The following is a 19,242-nucleotide window of genomic DNA, read 5'->3' as shown; positions in this document are numbered from 1 at the left end:
TTTCCAGTTAGCTTTGAAATTCTTAGCCTTTCACATTATATATAATTCAATTTAAAAGCAATGAAGTACTGAAAAGTATGTGAACTGGCAGCTGTATGTTCATATTTTGATTCTCTTTTTGTCCAATATATAGTGTGTCTTTTTAGCTTTTTAAGCCCATTTGGTAGTATATTTTCTTTGTGCTTCTCAGGAAGAGAACCTTTTTTTAAATACAGGTGGGAATATGTCTACTTAGCTTTAAATATGTTCTGAAACAATACCTCCAAACTTTCACTGTTCAGAATTACTAATGGATTATGACAAGGAGACTTGGAGCAAGGGACATGGCAACTGAAGGCTGTGACATTCCTGCTGAACTTTGCCTCTTAAAAATATATGAATGGCTGGAATTAAAACAATAAGTCAGGAGTCACTGGGGGGAAAAAGGACAAATGTTTTACTGGTTTTGTAGGTCACAAGTATGATATTAAAATCAAGTATTGGTCTAAAAAACTTGCACCTTCCTGTGATATAAAAATTCTATGACATATTGCCATTTTTTCCCTCTCTCTGTCAGAATGTGATGTTGAGGACCCACCATCAATAAAGCTCAACATGTCTCTCACCTCCAAATTAGCCAATAATGATTTTTAGACTTTTTAAGTTAGAATTTAAAGCAGGTAGGAAAAAAGCTCATAATATGATCATTCTTTGCATGCAGGTTAAAAATTCTGTCTTAGAAATCCTGATCCAGGCTTCACTACATAGGCACCAATATTTTGCAGTTGCCAAAGCTTGATGAACTTAAGTACTTAAATTTTTATCTACTGTATGAGATGTAAAAAAAAAAAAAAAAAACAAAAAACAAAAAAACAATGATAAATAAAATTGTGTTGGCTGAACAACACAGGGAAAAAGGGAAGCGAGAAGAAAAAGATTCCAAGGTCCTAATCCTTTTTGCCTATGCCATTATTATGGGATCGTGTTGTGCTTTTGTATGGAAATGATGCAAATAGATTCAAACTGAAATGTTCTTGAGAAAATAAGCAGCTGGAGAAATAGAATATTGCAATTTTTATTTTACAGAAAAAAAATAATTAAGTGCCTTCAGTTGGCTGGTACAGTATTTTTCCAGACCCTTAGAATTATTAGTAGAGGCTATAGATAGAAAGATGCTTTCCAAGTTTTGTCCAGTTTTTACTGTGCATATGATGGGGTTTTTTATATGAATTCAGGACTTGCTACACATAAAATGCCTCAGTTTGCTATTCAAGTTGCTCCATGATTAAAACCACCAACTCCTCTTATTATACATTCTGATAAGAAATTTAACTCAAACCATTCTCATAGGCATTAAAAAAAAGTCTGATGTTCCACATACTTAAAATGTCTTATTTTAGCTAATGTCACTGCTTAGATGTGAAAGCTGAGTTAAAGTTTTCAAGAAAGAATCGGTTTCCTGGTTGATGTTGTGTTCTTTTAATGTATTTCATTAAGTAACGTGGGAGGGATGTTTTGTTTCAATGAATGTTAACTTCTCATTATTGTTCATCAAAACTGTTATCAACTTTTTTTTTTTTTTTAATGTTATAAATTTTTAGTACATTTCAGTTCTTGCCCTTAGTGTCACTTTCTCTTATCTCTTTCCAAAGTGTTATTCCCTAACTTCTTGGATTGTACTTGGAGTTTTCAGTAAGCTGAAGAGCTTAAAAATTTTGTCAGAATGTTTTGTAGTTTAGAATTACATAATTGTTACGTCCTACTCCCAAACTGTTGTTGCCTTTTCTCTCTTTTACCTGTAGATATGACACTGCTAAAAATATCTCAAGAATAATATAAAAAATGATTCACAGTTTTACTCTCTGGTAGTTCATTGAATTGTCTGGCTTGTTACTGCTGAACGACAGTTCAGGAATAAGAAATAAAAGGAAAGAATTTCACCATTACTAATTAGGCTATTGTTAGACAAATGTTACATTATTACATTTGCTGTCTTTTCCTAATAAAGTTTTTTTTCCAAAAGGGGAAAGGACAGAAGGCTTGCTTGTTAGTACTCATTTGATGCCCTTTTTTCTGGTGTTTACTGTTAACAGGCATTTCAGCATTGTTTGTAAACTGATCACTTAGCTGGGCTTATCATGGACTGAATACTTCTGAAGTGGTGCCATGTTAAGTTACCTTGCTGCCTGTGGCTGGTTACATCATTGAAAATGTAGAATTCATTAAACCTAGAGTAGAAAATATTTTTAATTACTTAGTGTATATTGTGAGGAGTCAAAGGAAATGTTGCATCCGCTGCATTTGAAAGATCGGACCAATCTAATGTCAAAGAAAGAAACAACACTTCCTCTACCACTTCTCTGGGGGAATTGATTTATGGCAAAGGATCTCTTGTTTGTTTGTTTTTAAATCTTGCGATTATTCTTATATTTATTTCATTACTTCTAGTTGTAACTCTTGGGGCCACAAGTGCAGTTCATTTCCTCTTTCCTGTTTATATATTTTAAATTATTCCAGACCCTTATTCATTCCTTCTTTCCATTTGGCCAGCGCTGATAGGTTTATTAATACTGTTGGTAAAAACTACAAATCTGAAATTTTAGCTGTATATAACTCTAGCAGATTTCCCAATGTTTAATAATTATTGGTCCATGGTGGAATGGGATTTTTATCTTTAAGCTGGAGTTGCTTAGCATGGTGGCCTTTTTCCAAGAAAAATATCTAGTTATTTCTGAATATACAAGGCCCACAGTTACAGTGACAGGAGCAATGTCCTGATTCTTTTGTATTTTTAAACAATATTTAATATTATGTTAAGGCTTGTTCAATATTTTTCCCTGCCATATTTGAACAAAGTCTTCTTACAAAAATATCTCCAATATTTTCAACACAATTATTGTAGGCACTCTTTACTGTTTGGTTGGATGTTTTGCATATTAATTTGATACTGTTGTTATGTTTTGAGGGCAGAGTATGCTTTCATTAAAAAAAAAATCAGTAAACTGTGGTAGAAGTATCAGCAAGGCTCAGTTTTTTTGATACAGAAATGAATAAGTTCCTGAAGAACTGCTTTGTTAATGCAGTTTTGGGGTTCTCACTGGGTTTTTTTTTTTAATGTTTGGCAAAGTTGAGTCGAAATTTGTTATTAGTGTGTATTGTGGTGTTCAGTTTTTTTGTTTTTACATTTTGTTTAATGTTTTTTCTGGTGTGCATTGGTGTGGATAATTAGCAAAATCCACATTTCCCTTTTCTCATAATTCTGCTAAGGAAAATTCAGCATCTGTGAAGGTCAACTAATATCGAGCCTGTTATGTAACTGTGTGAATAAAGTAATGACCTGAGCTCTGGAGTGAGGGCTGTGTTTAATTTTAATTCTTCCTGTAACTTGTATTGCAGCCTGTGTTATTTTAAGCAATGTCAGTATGTCACCAAGAAAGCAGTGTAATCCTTCAAAGCAATTTTAATGAGGGTTAACCAGTTAATCTGCTCTCAATATCTGAAAATGTAAATTTTAAAATTGATGCAGCTTATTGTCCCTGATTCGTTTCCATATGGTGAACTGACAGGTACTGCTCATGCAGGGAATTAATTAATACTTAGCTAAATGGTTGATTGCTTCCTGCTTAATGTCTGTCTTCAGGGTGTGTGAGAATGGCCAATGTGCGAATGGAACACATAGTGCTACTTCCGAGATAAAGAAATCGAAACATCCAGAGTCAGGTATGTTTTTAATTTTTGTTGTTTGCCAAGAAGATTTACTCTGTGCTGCCCTAGGGGTGCAGCAGGAAAACATTCACTTCTTGTGGTTGTGTCATTCAGGAGATGTCTATGATGCACCTACTGTTCCGGTACCTTTGCTTCCTGCACGGCCTCCTGCCAGAGACAACCCCAAACACAGCACTTTGCTCAACAGGACACCCTCCGATTATGATCTTCTGGTGCCCCCTTTAGGTTGCAGACTTTTTGCTGATTACATGTAATGGTTAATGCTGCCCAGATGAACTAAATGCCATGTTTACTGAAAAACAGACAAACAGACAATGTTGAGTAGGTTAGGAGTACCAAACAGGTTATGAGCTAAATATTACAGCTGTCAGTCAATTTTGTCTGTTTTGTCAATATTTGGAGTCTGTTTGTAAGGTCTCACTTGAGACAGACAAAAAAGTATACTAAATCTGTATTCCAACTATACAGAAAAGTAAAAACCATTTTCCCTAAAATAAATTTTAATTGTCTCTTACGAAGAAGTTTGAGCATTGCAATTTAATGCAGTAGTGGAGCATTTTTCTTACTGTAGCTTAAATAATTCCATTTATTTTATCAAATACAAAGAAGAATACCAAAATGATGGTATTTGAGTAAAAAACCGAAACCACTAAATTAAATTAATAAGTTAATTTCTGGGATCTTTTCCCCCATCAAGGGATAGTTCAAAACTCACTGCTGTCTACAGTCACTGAAAGCTCTTTTTTCCAACCCTGGTTTCTGTTCTGTTCTGCACAAAAATCAGTGATCTCTGCATATATATTGGTGCCATGCTTGGGGTACCACCTACACCTTCATTGACAAATTCAGCTGCATGGTTGTGTCTGTATGTGTCAACATCCAAATTTCTGGTTCCATAAAAACTTTTGAACATTTGCCTTGTTCCTGCACTATGCTCTCTCTGGTCCCTGAAGTGTTCCTGAGATGCAGGAGAAATGAAAGCAAAATAACACATAAAACTCACAGTGCTTCGTAACTCTAGTCCTGCTTTCACCACCTTTGTATAAGAAGTGCATTCTTTTGCCAAGCTCTAGAAAGTTCCATATATATCTGGAGTCAGAGCTTCTGAACAGCAGATCGAGATAATACACAGTAGCAATGTAGCAGATTGAGTGCAGTCAGCACTGGTGTTTGTATACACTTGCTTAGCCACTGAAATACAGCTGTTATTCTACTGTGATACTCAGTGAAGCTTTCATTGTAGTACACTCTTGGCAATTGAGTCACTAAAAGCAATCTCTCCTTCCATCCCAGAGCACTGCAAAAGGTCATTCAGAGCATGTTTTAGAAGAGGACTGTAGGTATTAACAGTCAGGTTTAACAGTTTCATTACTGGAGTCACTGAACTGCTTAGATGAACCATAGGAGTAAAGGCCTCAGCAGCTAATGAAAAATAAAGTTTAAGGTTTATTCTCTATTCTGCAGTTCTTTATGAAGTTTTGCTTATCTGATAATTCATTTCTAAACTGCAGGTGAAGATGCATTTGATAACTCGCCCCCCTCACTCCCGCCACCACCACCACCACCTGCTCGGCACAGCATGATTGAGCACACAAAACCTGCTGGCTCAGGGAGCCGACCCTCTTCAGGACATGAACTGTTCCTTCATCCTGGTAAGAATTCCGAGGAAACAGCATGTTTTATTTTGTTTTCCTTTATTTCAGAGGCATATCTGTTCAGTGATAAAGTTGTCACCAGGCCTCAGAACTCATTATACAAAATATAAAAAAATCAAAATTTTAAATCTTCTATCAGAAGATAGAAAAACTTCACTTTTAATTATCACAAAGTAATAAAATGAGGTCGTACCAGGCTAGAAGTTTTGTAAATTGTAGTTTTCTGTTGTAATCTGTAATATTAGTCTGTATCTGTTTGTCAGCTCCATTGTTTTCAATAGTGAAACATAATTCATGGGGGATATTTTCAAGTTGAAACTTTGAAAGAAGTTGTAAAATGAGGGAAAAGAATATTCTACTTTGTTAGAACTGTTGTAAATTTTTGCTACAAAACTATATTGTGAATACGGTTGCTAGGTCCTGGGGTTCGTAACCTTTTTGCTAAGTCAGGTTTTCACCTATCTTTCCCTGTAAATCACTGTGATACATTCAGTCTGGTATTTTGCTTATAAAAGGTTTGAAAACTCTGTTTACCATTCATGATTTTTGTCTTGAGTTGAAAAAGGTTTGATTTTCAGGTTAATGAAATTGAATGCATTTGCTGATTATGATACAGATTACAGCAGGATTTTTGTGGGTTATAGCACATGTCTGTGAAGTGATTTTTTTTTTTTTTTTTTTTCTCTGTGGAAGCTTTCAAAGGATGTTGGTATCTTAAGTTCACCTTTTCTCTGAATATTTTCAGGGATGATCTGCCTTGTGGTGGGGTTAGATGTTGTCTTCCCCCTCTCTGTTTTTCTTAGAAGCTCTATGGAGAGGGATAAAGTGAAATGTTTTGATGATAGTTTCACATGAAGGCCAGAATGTGGATGACAAGCAGTCATGTGCAGCTGCATGATGGCCTGACAGGTTCTCTGGTATTTGAATGACCTGTGTGACTGGAACTTGCTGTCGGGGGGCAGGGAGCTACTTTATGCTGAAGTACAGTGACCTTTTATGGAATGTTTTTATTTTGTATGTTTTGCTATCAGTCAAGGCCTGACATTGAGTAATTTGCTAAAGCTTTGTGTATCTTATAATGCAAATTCAACTCAGTGTGTTACTTTCTCATCTAAGTTGCTGAATGCATCCAGATGAAAAGACTTAGCTCGCTACAGAATTTAAGGGTTGATGTTCATAAATACAGTGTAGTTTATCTCCTACACTTCAAAATAAAAACAACGTAAACTGCAGCAGTCTAGTCTGAATGAGTGCCTCAATTATATGATCTGATTCAGAAACACACAGTGCGCCGTTCAGTTATGATGGGAATGGAGAGGAAAAATAGGAGCCCTCACACACAGATGCAAACAAGCTCCATCTGCCTGTGCCCAGAAACATGCAAAGTTTTAGATGTTTAAGTGTAACTTCCAAATAATCTAAGAACATCACTGATAGTGTTAAAAAACATTTAATAGCTTTAAAATAAATATCTGGACTATGTATCTACAGCCGTGTATTGTTCTTCATATTTGCATAAGCAATACAACCGTACAGCAGCAGTTCTCATTAATCTTAGCAATGTATTGCATCTAATTAGGCATGCATGGTTGTGTGAATTGGTCTTTTTTTATTCATATGGTATTTCTAAAGCCATATTACTCACTTTGCATCTTGTCACATAATCTATTGCAGAAGATTTATGATGAGTTTTTGATGATTGGTTTCCATACAAGTCTTGAGGGTGATTTCTCAGCTATCCATCAGAGCCTGTCAGGTTAGAATAATAATCTCATCATCAACACCAGCGAGAAGTTGTTCTCACATACAAAACAAACACTCTGCGAGTACTGAGTCCAGGGCAGAAGCCGGATCCAGGATGGTGTTGCACTTGCTCAGCAACATCTTTGGTAGCCAAAGAAGAAAGAAAAGAAGGGGATGACATATCAGAATTGTTTATTTCTCTCATTTTTCAAATTCTGTCCCTGTAATATTTACGCATAGCTGGGACTGTATGAATAGGAAATCAGTCCTGCAGTCTTTGTGAACTGCAAAGCATAGAAGTGTAATGAAGCTCTAAGCAAACTGAATAGCTGGGATGTTTGCAATTGTGCTGCTTCAGGCATTGCAACCTCTTCCGTGCTTTGCCATGCACAATCCCAGCAGCATCAGGGTTGGGTGGTTGAAAAGTACCTCATGGATGTGAGGAGAAGAGACCACAGTCAGTGCAGGACAGACCACCTTTAAGCTGTGCTCCTGTGTTTGTCACTTCAAATCATACTTATATGTGTACTATGAATGCTGAATTTGGGGGTTTATGTGCATGTGCTGTCGGGGGACACTTCTGGATTCATGGTTCCTCTGCATGATGGGAGGCTGTTCTAATCCTGCCTTCTATGCTTCAGCCCTCCCGCAAATAGTAATTCTGATTATTTTAAGACACTTTTAAAATTCTTTTATCACAGATCCCCATTTTGACCCAGTAACTGCTCATGTTCCTTTGCCACCTGCTCGGAGAGCACCTGGAGAAAATGTCAAAACAAATAGGACATCTCAAGACTACGATCAACTTCCTCCATTTTCAGGTAAAGCAGAAAACTGTTCTTGTAGAAAATTACAGTTTTATGAAGAATATAACTTTCATCCATAAAGTCCAGTGAGTTTTTTGTCATTCTGGGCAACAAATGGCAATGGTAATGTTGCTTTACAGAAGTATGAAATCATCGAGGGGTAACAGAGACTTAAGTTCTGTAATAGAGGTAAAAGTGGCTACTTGTTGTATGTAGGTGTATATACTATAGCATCAATTTTGCTAGCTGCCAAACTGAATGCTTATGTGAGTTATACTGTTCCTTATTTTTTGAGAAAGGCAGAAATTTTCCTGACACCTTTCAAGCTCATAAGAGATCAGAAGTACTGAAAGGAGCACAAATATCTGATTTCCATCTTTGTTTCATTTCTCCTAAACAAAAAAATAAGAGCTTAACCTCTCTAAAGTATTATTATTATTTCCTGTCTTTTTTGCTAATATGGTTGTCTGAATTTCTAAGAAACTTTTAAGGTATTTCTTAATAAAATAGCAAGAATCAAAACCACTTAAAATTCAGTCTTCCTTTTCAATGGAACAGGTACAGTAAAAACAGTTCCTCTGCCAAAGAAATTTTGGTTATGGTTTTCAGGCAACAAAAACAGTAAATTTAAAGGAAATCTACTGAGTAGATAAAAATGATAACAGTATTACCTGTATTTCAAAGTACCTTCACCAGTTTTTAGAAAAATTTTCTTTTCCTTATATGTGCATGGTGCATGGGGAAAGGGGAGGATTAGCCCAACTGCATTCTTTTCCTACATGAAGAAACCACACAAAGAAAAAGTCAAGTGGTGTTTTGTACCATTAATCATTCTCCAGATAGATAAAATTTTGTGTAGAGACTTCTTATGCATAAAGAAAAGGACTTTTCTCTAATCTTTCAGTTGTAATAATCACCATTGTTCAATTGAAGCATTCTCAAGTGGAAAAAAAAAGATGTATTTTTTAGTAGTAATTGCATTCTCCTTCTCAGAAATACAGATTTTCATACTGCTGAGGTATAGGGGGGAAAAAAGAGTATGTTTTTCCAACTTAAATGGTGGGAAATTCCTGTAGCTCTCTTTAGGCTTACTTATTTTTTTAATTAATAGTATAATTGTGAATTAGGGTGACGCCTTTGGTAAATATGATCTCTTTGTGGAGGGTATCTTTACAAATATAGCTGTTTCTCTTTTTGTTTCCAGTTGTTGGAAGAAAAGAGTTTATAATGCTTTCTATGTGGCATTGTGAGGGATCTATTTGTCTTAAAATGCTCAGTCAATTTATTCAGGGTGTTTTGAATTCTCTTATAATGCAAATTATCACAAAGATGTAACTACTTTTAAAGCTATGGAGTTTTCCTGCAATTCTTGCACTTCTGAGATAGAGCAATTTTTAAATTTCCTAAATTACTGCAAGATATTTGCTATTTAAAAACTTGGAGCTTTCTGGTGTTACTTAATACTTTTCGATCTGTTTCCCACAGTCATCTTCTAAAACACTCACATGTCAGCTTTTGCTATAAATATCATTCTAAATCAGCATGATATGCAGCGATATATTCCATTTAATTTCAATTAGATGAAAACTATGTGATAGATCATGCCATTCTCTTAATTGGAAAGTTGTTTTTACAGTGTCAGTAATTCCAAAGGACAGAACTGATGAGCTGCAAGATGAACAGGTTCCCCTTTATCTATGATTTAAAAAGACAATGTTGAGAGTGTAACTGTATTCAGAACTTCAGTCTTGCATTTTTTCTGAACTAATCAGCTCACTTAAGAAATTCTTCATTTCAGTGCTTTTGTAAGGTTGTTCTCTGAACTAGCTGAAAAAGAAATTGAGTTCACTCTAAAATCTAATTATAATTTAGCCCCTGGGTTCCTAGAGTAGCATGGGCAGTGCTTTAACTTCTCTGTTTCACTTTCACTGTTTTTAAGCTTGCTGTCGTGATGTTTAACTGACTCTTTAAAGTCTACTGAGTAATTCATTCTAATTCAGATATCCAGTATTGAACACTTCAGAAATAGTACTCAGCCATGCAACCCACTCCCCCAAAGGCATGGTTTCTCAAACTTCTTATATACAACTGTTTAAAATTATTGCAAAAAAGACAAAGAAAAGGAGATAAGAGTTGGGGGTGCTGTGGATGAGAGGCTGGACATGAGCTGGCAACGTGTGCTCAGAGCCAAGAAAGACAAAAGGGTTGTATCCTGCTTTCCTGGGCTGCATCCAAAGCAGCAGGGCAAAGGAGGGAATCCGGCACCTCTGCTCTGCTGTCATGAGACCCTACCTGGAGAAATGCATCCAGCATAACAAAGACGTGGACCTGCTGGAGTGAGTCTGGAGAAGACCACCAAGGTGATAAGAGGGATGGAGCACCTCTCCTGTGAGGAAAGCCTTAGTCAGTTTGAATTGTTCAGCCTGGAGAAGGGAAGGCTTTGGGGTGACCTAATTGTGGCCTTCCAGTACATGAAGGGAAGAGGGACTTTTTGCAAGATCAGGTGAGAGGACAAGGGAGAACTGGAGATTAGATGAAGTATCAGGAAGAAGTCCTTTACTGTGAGGATGGTGAGGCCCTGCCTCACGTTGTCCAGAGAAGCTGTGGATACCTCATCCCTGGAAGTGTTCAAGGCCAGATTGGATGTAGCTCTGAGCAGTCTGGTCTAGTGGAAGGTGTCCCTGCCTATGATGGGGGTGGGGGGTGGAATTAAATTATCTTTAAGGTCCTTTCCAACCCAACCCATTCTATTATTCTATGATATTGCTAATAATTATAGATTATTTTACCTAAGCACAGCCAATAATAAGAGGGAAAGGAAGGAGAAAATTAAGCCTCTAATTGATGTCTGCTCTATTTTGCTGAAGTTAGCTATTCTGTAAGATACAGATTCAAATGATTGCTTAATATATTTACCTGCTGCCTATTCATTCCCTCAATTGGCCTTATGAAAACACTTGCTTGCAGATTTGGATTCCTTTTACGAGAATATTACTCCAGGGTGTATTTCAGTTAACACTGGAAGAAATAATGTATTCCACAGTATTGCAATGTACAAAGATCATGCCAAACAGCTTGATGGAGCAGTAGTGGGTCCTTCCCTCACCTTCTCCCTGCTCTCTGAGTTCCTTAGAGCACGTGTTGTCCCCTGGGCGTGCTTTGTTCCTGTACCCCAGTCAGGTGAGGCGTAGCTGCTTCCCCTGTTCCACAGAGGGCCTTCACAGCCAGCCTTTGTCACCTGCTTCTGTCTGTCGGTGAAAGAGCAAGGAATCCAGGAGAAGCAGCAAGGGAAGAAAAGAAGGGCATTTCACAGCAGAGAGGAACAGACAGCATTGTTACAAGCAGCCTCTCCCACTGTGCCATAGAGCTCTCACCACTTTTCCCATGCTTTTTAAGCACTTATTAAATGAGCCTGTGTCTGCCTTTGTACTAACCCCTTACCCAAGGGTTCAATCTAGTGCTGAATTACAGAAATGGAAGCAGTGGAGGAAGCTGCTTGTGGTAGAAACTGTTAATTGAATTGCACAGTTAGAAAATCTATTTTGAATTTTTAGTTAGACATCTGTGGTGGCTGAAAATCAGAGGATGTGAGGTAGGGAAAGAAAGTTCTGTTTAATACCTCTATCTCAGTGTCCAGATGGACATGCAGCTTAGGCTTAATATCTTTAAGCTCAGGATCCAATATGATATCCAGCTTTAGCTGAAATTTTATATGGATGTGAAGATATTGCAAGAGATGTCAGCAATTAAAAAAATAATAATGGGAATTGAGAGAGAGCGCTGACGATCTCAGGGTATCTGTGCTATAGAGAGATGTCGTTGCAGTGAGAATAAAATGCCTATGCTTCAAATCTGCTGACAGAATTACAAACAACCTTTATAAATTATGTGATTGCTTCATAAAGTTTGTTTGAAGGCTTCAGTCAAGTGAAGGTTTTAAACACTAAATAACTTCAGTTTTAAGTCTGTATTAGGCTGAGTCAAGCAAAAATATTCTCATATAACACAAGCACAGGGAAGGATCTGGTTTATGCATAAGGATTTTCTTCTATACTTCAAGCCCAGGGGAAAATGTAAAGTTTGTAAATTTAATTTTGTTTCATACTGTATAGAAATGAAGTCCATAATGGAATGTACATATTAAAACAGCTTGAAGGTTTGTGAAAGAAAAATGATTGGTTTTAAATGACATGCCATTATTCTTAAGATAAAGAATATTATTCTTTTTCAGTCTTGAGTTTCCTAAAATAAGTGAAGTGAGAAATTTGAACTTGTTTCTGATACAATTTTTAGTGATTAACTGCATTTCCTGAGGTATAGTTAATTTCTCAGCCAAACGTTTCATGGATCTTCCACACCTTCATTACAGCTCTGGCTCTGCTTCAGAATGTTTATCATTTACATCATTCTTTTTATCTTGAGAGAGAAAAAAAAATCAAAACAAATATGAAGTAGCCCTTAGTACATGTAGGTCTTAGCCACTTACTGTAAATGTTTAATCACATTTCTTTCATCCATTTGTCATATGAATATCACCATCTTGCTAAACGTACTATTAACTCTCTGAATTAAGAAGTGGAATTAAATTTTATAGCAACATGCATCCAAATTGATGGAAAAACTATCTTGAAAGGAAAATACACCTGCATTAAACATGCTGTTGTGTGAACTGCTTTCATTTATCTGAAGTGGTTAATGCACTTGGTTGAATTATAGTTCTCTCTATCCAGTGTTATGATAAGGTTGCAACAAGAATACTGGAAATATAATATTTCTTCCATGCCTAAAGAGCTGTCTCTGAAGTACTTAACGCTAGAAAATGCCACTGCTCTCAGTGTAAGTAAACAGGAAGTATCACAGCCAGAAATTCCTCTAATTTATCTATCAAAGTCACTGTTGAGAGGACTTGTTAAAACCCTTTTTGAGGGATTAAAGACTTTTAAATTTTTTAGATATTTTGCTCTTGAAAGTGTTTTCTGTGCTGTGCCTGCTTGTATTTAAGCTTCTTATTGTGGAATCAGTAAGGATAAAGGCGTTTCAGTAAAGTACCAAGTTTACTTGAGCATGGGGTTTGACCAACATATAACACAGTCTTAGGCCAATTTATAATGATTTTTATCTCGTTTATTTGAAACAGATGGTTCACAAGCACCAGCCAGGCCCCCTAAACCACTTCCTCGAAGAACTGCACCAGAAATACATCACAGGAAACCATACAGCTCTGACAGTTCCACGGAAAATGTGGATGCAAAAATTGCAAAACTTATGGGAGAGGGCTATTCCTTTGAAGAAGTCAAGAGGGCACTTGAAATTGCCCAGAATAACGTTGACGTGGCCCGCAGTATTTTAAGAGAGTTTGTCTGTTTTCCTCCACCGGTCTCCCCACGTCTCAATCTATAGCAGTATCAAGATTTTCTTGAAGCATATGAATTCTACAGATACACATGTGGATTGGGGCATGAGAGGAAGAACAGAATGGATATTTTTCTTCCATCCTTAGCAGAAGGGTGTTTGTTTCCAGCTGTTTATCAAAGGCTCCTGGCTGCTGTGATCAAGACTTATAAATATGCTGAGGCTTATGTATTTTTGCTAGCCATACTTTTTTAAATCAGGGTTGAACTTACAAAATAATTTATAAGAAGTTTACTTCCCTAGAACTTTTAATCTGTGAAATGCTTTTTCTTGTTTACAAGTTGGCAAGTTACAGTTTTCTAGTTTGTGCCTGTACTATGTCCTGTTCATATTCCCTTGTACTTGAGGTCAGTTCTGCTGTAGCATTCCCAACAGTTTCCATGCTGACCACTCCATCAACTAAATCATCACTCTCTAGAAGTTCTGTTTTTCGTTTGTTTTTTTTTTTTTCTTTTACAAGATGCTTTAATTGTTTTTTGCATTTCAGTTCATCAAATACAAAAAGTATGTGGCCTTCACTACTGATTTCTTTTTTTTCTTCTAAGATTCCTTTGCTTTTGAGAGAGGACATATCTGAATGTAAAACACATTATTTTGTGAACTGCCTTTTTAAAGGTATTTTGACAGTAATTTTGGGCAGCTTTCTGTTTCACAAGAATTCCATGACCTGTAGTCTCAAGGTCTTTTATATACAGTTTCCAGCAAAAAATCCCAACCAACAAATAAAACACTTCATGCAGCAGTGATACTGAGTTCTTACATGTAAAATCTCTTTCAAAATTGAGTGTTTGATTTCAGATGTTTAAAAAAAGCCAAATGCACACTTCATGCAGCATAATTCTGTGTTTTGATTACACACTAATGGCACCAGTTCTTCATGGCAAGACTAAAAGGAATCTTTTTCTATGATATTAAAGGTATTCAGGTAAATTCCGGTTCTAAATTCAGTAAGGAGAATGCGGTTAGTGTCTTGTTTGAGTGATTATCCTGTGGTTCATTGTGGCTTGGATCAGTTTGTATTAACTTGGAAACTTTAAATCTTTGATGCACTGTTAATTTAATGCTACTGTAGCAATATTTTCTGCAAAATTTTTTAATAACGTCCTCCCTTCCCTGTACACTTTATAATCCTCGAGGATGTGTTTAACACCCAAATTCATTCACACACTTTCCAACTGCTTAGTTGGAAATACATTTTTGCTTTACTTGGTTAGTTATACACCAAACTTTGGCATTTTATTTTTGAGCCCCAATTGATGTAAGCCATTTTAAAAATCTTCCTGATTTTAAAAAAGAGAGAGAAGACAATTCTATTCTGAATACTTTAAAAGTTGAGTCCAAACATTTTCAGAAAAATTCTTAAGATTGCTGCTTTCTTGGTTGTTTGGGAAACTTTGAAACTTTTCTTCTAATACTATTGAACAAATAAAACCATGTGGTATTTAGAATATTTTTTCTCATTTTGATATGTGATGAGTATATGAAAATTTTTGGTGTGCCAGGCTGGGTGTGAAGTATATATTCATTATTCCATTTCAGCTGTTAGTGTTCTCTTTCACTCTGCTGAGCAAGTGCTAGAATTTATATCACTTACAAGATCAGATCTCACCAGCCAGTGCATTTGCTGTAAAGATGTTTTCAAAGACAGCACGTGGCTGAACTGCAGGTTTGAAGTAACTGAGAACACCCACTGGAAATTATTCTGCTATCTCAAAGTCCCGTTGTTTCATGACTTGTTCTTAAAACTGATAAAATTATTTTGTAGCATCACAAAACACAGTATGGATATCATTAATCTGCTTCAGTGATAGAAGATTATCAGGAGAATACAGGGTATAGGGAAGAGCTGCTGCTCCATTTGGATTTAAGCAAATGGTTCTGAGTTTATGTTCCAGGAAAAGACATTTGCATCTTCCTGTAATTGTTCATTCCTCAAGTACAGCTTAAGAAAAGTTTTGGTGTAAGTTATAGTCTGTGCTTTTGACTCAAATTAACCTCTTTTCTCTGTTTTGGGAGAAAGTTTTGTGTAGTATGGAACCCTCTTGTTCATTTGGTTTGTTTGCAACATCACTGTAGCATTTTAACTAGCTATAAATTGAAAATGATTCAGGCTATTAAATTATACAATCTGATTGTACTGGAATTACTGAAATGAGGTTCTAGCATAACTGCCAGCATAGCGGTGATGAAAAAAAGAGCACTTTACAAGGACAAACAAACAATCTTCAGATTGAGTTTTGAAATTTTGAATTGTAATGAAGAACTCATTTTCTCCTTTTTATGCAGCAGCTTAGTATAAATTACGTCCTTATATGTCAGTTAGAGGCTGGAACTGCTGTCTGATAGATGAAGGTTTTTAAAGTTTTCCTTCTTTCTGGTTGTGACCACCAGAGACACTTTTTTTATTATGTGTTAAAAATCCAAACTTGATTAGCAATATTTTGAATGGTAACTTGAAAAGATTTCCATTAATCTTTAAATGAGTACGCTAATAACACTTCTAAATAGTGGAACATACGGACTGTTTCAAACCTGTTCCGGTTAGTAGTTTGAAAGTCAAACAGCAAAATTGCTTAGCTGGAGTGTTGAAGTTTACTCTGCAGGAATTAATAGGCTTAAAATAAATTAATCTGGCTGCAGTCTAGTTCTCTAAAGACATAGTTTTCTAAACATATTTTTAACCTTTGAAAGACTTAAAGGTTTGAGCCTGGCCGTGTGTTCTGCACTTACATAACTTTAAGGAAGACTGACTTGAATGAGTGCTTGGGTGAACAAAGCTGATTAAACTCAGAAACATTTTAAGTCTTTAGACCATCCTTGTGTTGTCTGTTGGCCTCACCTTTTCTGTCCTTTTGGCTGAGTTACTGCATTTTGAGCAAATTGGCTGAATAAGTTGAGCAGAGCAAGTGGACATCAGCAGCACAGATCTTTTCCAAAGGCTTTGTGTAGGAAAAATTTAAATTGTGGTAAAGGAAACAAATATAATTAGCCATGTTAATGGCTTGTCTCGAACCCTAAAATGGCTACTGGTAAAATTTGTTAATGTCCAGTATCTCAAGAGTGCATCTGGCACAGTTTTTTACAATGTGAATTTAGGAAATTTTGTACCAGGATCATTTCTTCTGTTGTATTTCTCTCACTTTCAGTTTGAAGCTTTACTTTGCACTGACAACTCTGACCTGAAATTTGTGTCTTAAACATTGACAAATTTTGAAGAAAATGAACACTGTATTCAAAGCAAATTCAGGTGCTACCTGATGACCTGGAATTTAGCGCTTTTAGAAGTGACTTCTTGAAAAAGGACTTCATCAGTTTCCATTTTGAAGGATTTTCTTTCAAATAACTATTTTATCTGAAAATGCCTTTTATAAACTTGTCTAATGTGGCAAATTTAGTGATGTTTAGTGATTCAATTAATTTATATTTTATTCAACATTCTTTTTAAATTTTGGTTATTATGTATGCTCAAGTTCTTTATCTATTCGTGTAAGGTATTTTATAAAATGAATGTTAAGAGAATTTTGGGTTAGTCCATGATTTTTCAAGACTCTGTCTCTATTATTGAATATTATCACTTTTCATATGATGCTTTAGCAACATAGCCTGTCCTGTGTAGGGGCCTTAAAAAACATTGTTTTGTAAACCACAAAAATGAGGCCTTGCCCTAAAATAGGGTGAATCATTGCATTGAGACATGTGCTTTTTATCCCCATACATTACTTCATTTTTAAATTTCACTAGTGAAAGTTAATAAATTGGCAGTAATTTTTGAATGTGCATGTAATAGTTGTATAGCAGAAAGATGCTAACCATTAAATATTTAGAATCCAAAGTGGTAAACACATAGTCCGACTGTATATTAATTTGCAGGATTCTTTTCCTGAAGAAAATTGCAATAACTGACACTTATATTTTTTTTAATATCCCAGGAATTTACATTCTCAAACATTGTACTCTTAATGTCAAAAATATTTTAGCTGTGTAAAACATTTTTTTCCTGTTACTGTATCCTAGCATTCTGGCAAAAGTTTAGAAAATCAAACCCCTCTGCTATGCATAACAATACAAGTGTTGCTATTTCAACCTCAGCACTGTTCCCTGCAGCTGGATTAGACCTTTAGTGCTAAGATTTTCATGGTACTTCCTTCAGTGTGTTAAATCCTTGTCTACTGTGTATGTCACTAGTCATATTGCTAATTAGAGAATTTACCTATTTCTGTCATTTTTACTGTTATGTGAGAGTTAGGTGTTACTTTATTGAGTTACAATCAAATTTTAGCAACTGGGTGCTCTAGGAATATTTCAGGAATTTTTATTTGATAGACCCTGTCATTATTCTGGGTGAGATACCTGCCTCCATTAATCAGTTTCAGTAAGTTTCCATCAAGAAATTGATAAGTTTAGATTTTAAAACACTGTTACTGTGACATATGAACATTCCATTTGGCCTTAGATGATCTCATGTCTAGCAGTGGAGATTCTTATTCAGAATGAATGCTAATTCCCAAATCTTAATCTTAAATCAAAAATAAATCTTAAATTTGTGAAACTTAATTGCATAAACATCCTCAGGATTGTAAGGAACTTAGAAGACTCAGAATGTTGTGAACTGTGACAAGATTCTTGCTTTGTAGACCTGCCAGAAGTAAAAGCATAAACCCATTGAACTGTGAAGCTGCTTGCATCTGTCTGGATCTGTGAAGGAATCAGCCAGTCCAACTACAACAGTACTGCTTGGAAAACAGCATTTCTATTGCAGTAAGTGCCACAGTAGCCAGTAGGATGGGAGATGAGCAGATAACTAGGCAGAAGGAGATAATTTTGTAGTAACAATCCAAGTCCCTCTCAGCTGTTGCCGTGTAAATTTAGCTAGTGTGAATTTCTTGGAGATCTAGTGCACAGGAAGGAGTGTTTGTTTATGATTTTTCCAGGTTTCAGTTACTGTGTTCTTCTCAGGAAAGTGTCCTTCTCTGAGGACAGTGTGTCTTATTTAGAAATCACAATGTTTAGGAGTAGGATGCCAGGGTTTTAGCAGCAGAGGGAAGTGTGAAATAGCATTGTGCTCACAAAGTGTTTACATGCTAGCAAAACAAACAAAAGCTTTATTAGGATTTCAGTGGAAGCACCTCTGTTTTCAAGGATTTCAGTGCGTGCACCTCCGTTTTCATCATGTTGGCTTTTGAAGGATGTGTGCATGTATGCTGAGATGTGCATGCTGGTCTGGTGGAGTGGGGAGGACAGACAATGTCAGGTGATACCAGCCTGGGGAGTTCAGACCATGTGGTAATCATGTTACAAAATACCTGCTCCTTTTGGGTAGCTGAATCTGCACAGTAGTCAAGCTACTACAGTCACCCATGTTCTACAAGGCAAGTCTTTGTCCCTGTGTAGCTGGAGAGGTACATACATTTACTCCAAAATAGGGAACTTGGCTTCTCTGCATCTGTGTAGTGATCAGGGCACTGAAAGTAATATCTGCTCCCTAGTTTTCATTAGACCACAATACAGAAAGTGCCCTTGGAGAACTCTCTTTAATTTGCTAATGGAGTGTCATTGAATTTCTAATTCTTTACAAACATAAGTAAATTTGCATCATTAGCCTTTCAGAAATACCTGAAGGTAGTGGCTGGTAGTTTTTTGAAGAATTTTGACTATTAACTTACTTGAACATGTGACTCGAGTGTTTCCTTATGTTTACATTTTGGTTACCAATTTATTGTGGTCCATATTAAATTCTTGGGCCTTTATTTCAAAGCTTTTATTCTCTTTTCACTATGGCTGTTGTCAGTAGTACGTTTATTAGGCTTATGCACTAAAATTCAAATTATCCTTCTCTCCTACATGCCAGCTTGAGCCATGTTCAGCCTGACCTTTGTCCCACAATGGATGTGTCACTGTGCATCCTCATCTGCTCCCTCTAA

The 19,242-nt window shown here is 36.2% G+C and overlaps 1 protein-coding gene across 4 annotated transcripts in view; it reads left to right on the top strand.

The window, feature by feature from the left end:
* Positions 1 to 16,123, top strand: part of CBLB (Cbl proto-oncogene B) — a 126,958-nt gene extending 110,835 nt beyond the window's left edge. For 3 of the 4 annotated variants that reach the window (XM_053935121.1, XM_053935123.1, XM_053935124.1), the window contains 5 exons: positions 3,620 to 3,699; positions 3,799 to 3,930; positions 5,217 to 5,357; positions 7,805 to 7,924; positions 13,047 to 16,123. In XM_053935121.1, coding sequence (XP_053791096.1) covers positions 3,620 to 3,699; positions 3,799 to 3,930; positions 5,217 to 5,357; positions 7,805 to 7,924; positions 13,047 to 13,309 — 736 coding nt within the window. In that variant the 3' untranslated portion in view covers positions 13,310 to 16,123. The remainder of the gene's footprint in view (positions 1 to 3,619; positions 3,700 to 3,798; positions 3,931 to 5,216; positions 5,358 to 7,804; positions 7,925 to 13,046) is intronic. The other variant, XM_053935122.1, reaches the window with a different exon arrangement.
* Positions 16,124 to 19,242: the final 3,119 nt, after the last annotated feature.

The sequence above is a fragment of the Vidua chalybeata genome, chromosome 2 (assembly GCF_026979565.1).
Source record: "Vidua chalybeata isolate OUT-0048 chromosome 2, bVidCha1 merged haplotype, whole genome shotgun sequence".
NCBI classification, from domain to species: Eukaryota; Metazoa; Chordata; class Aves; order Passeriformes; family Viduidae; genus Vidua; species Vidua chalybeata.
This window is presented reverse-complemented; position numbering and strand designations above follow the sequence as displayed.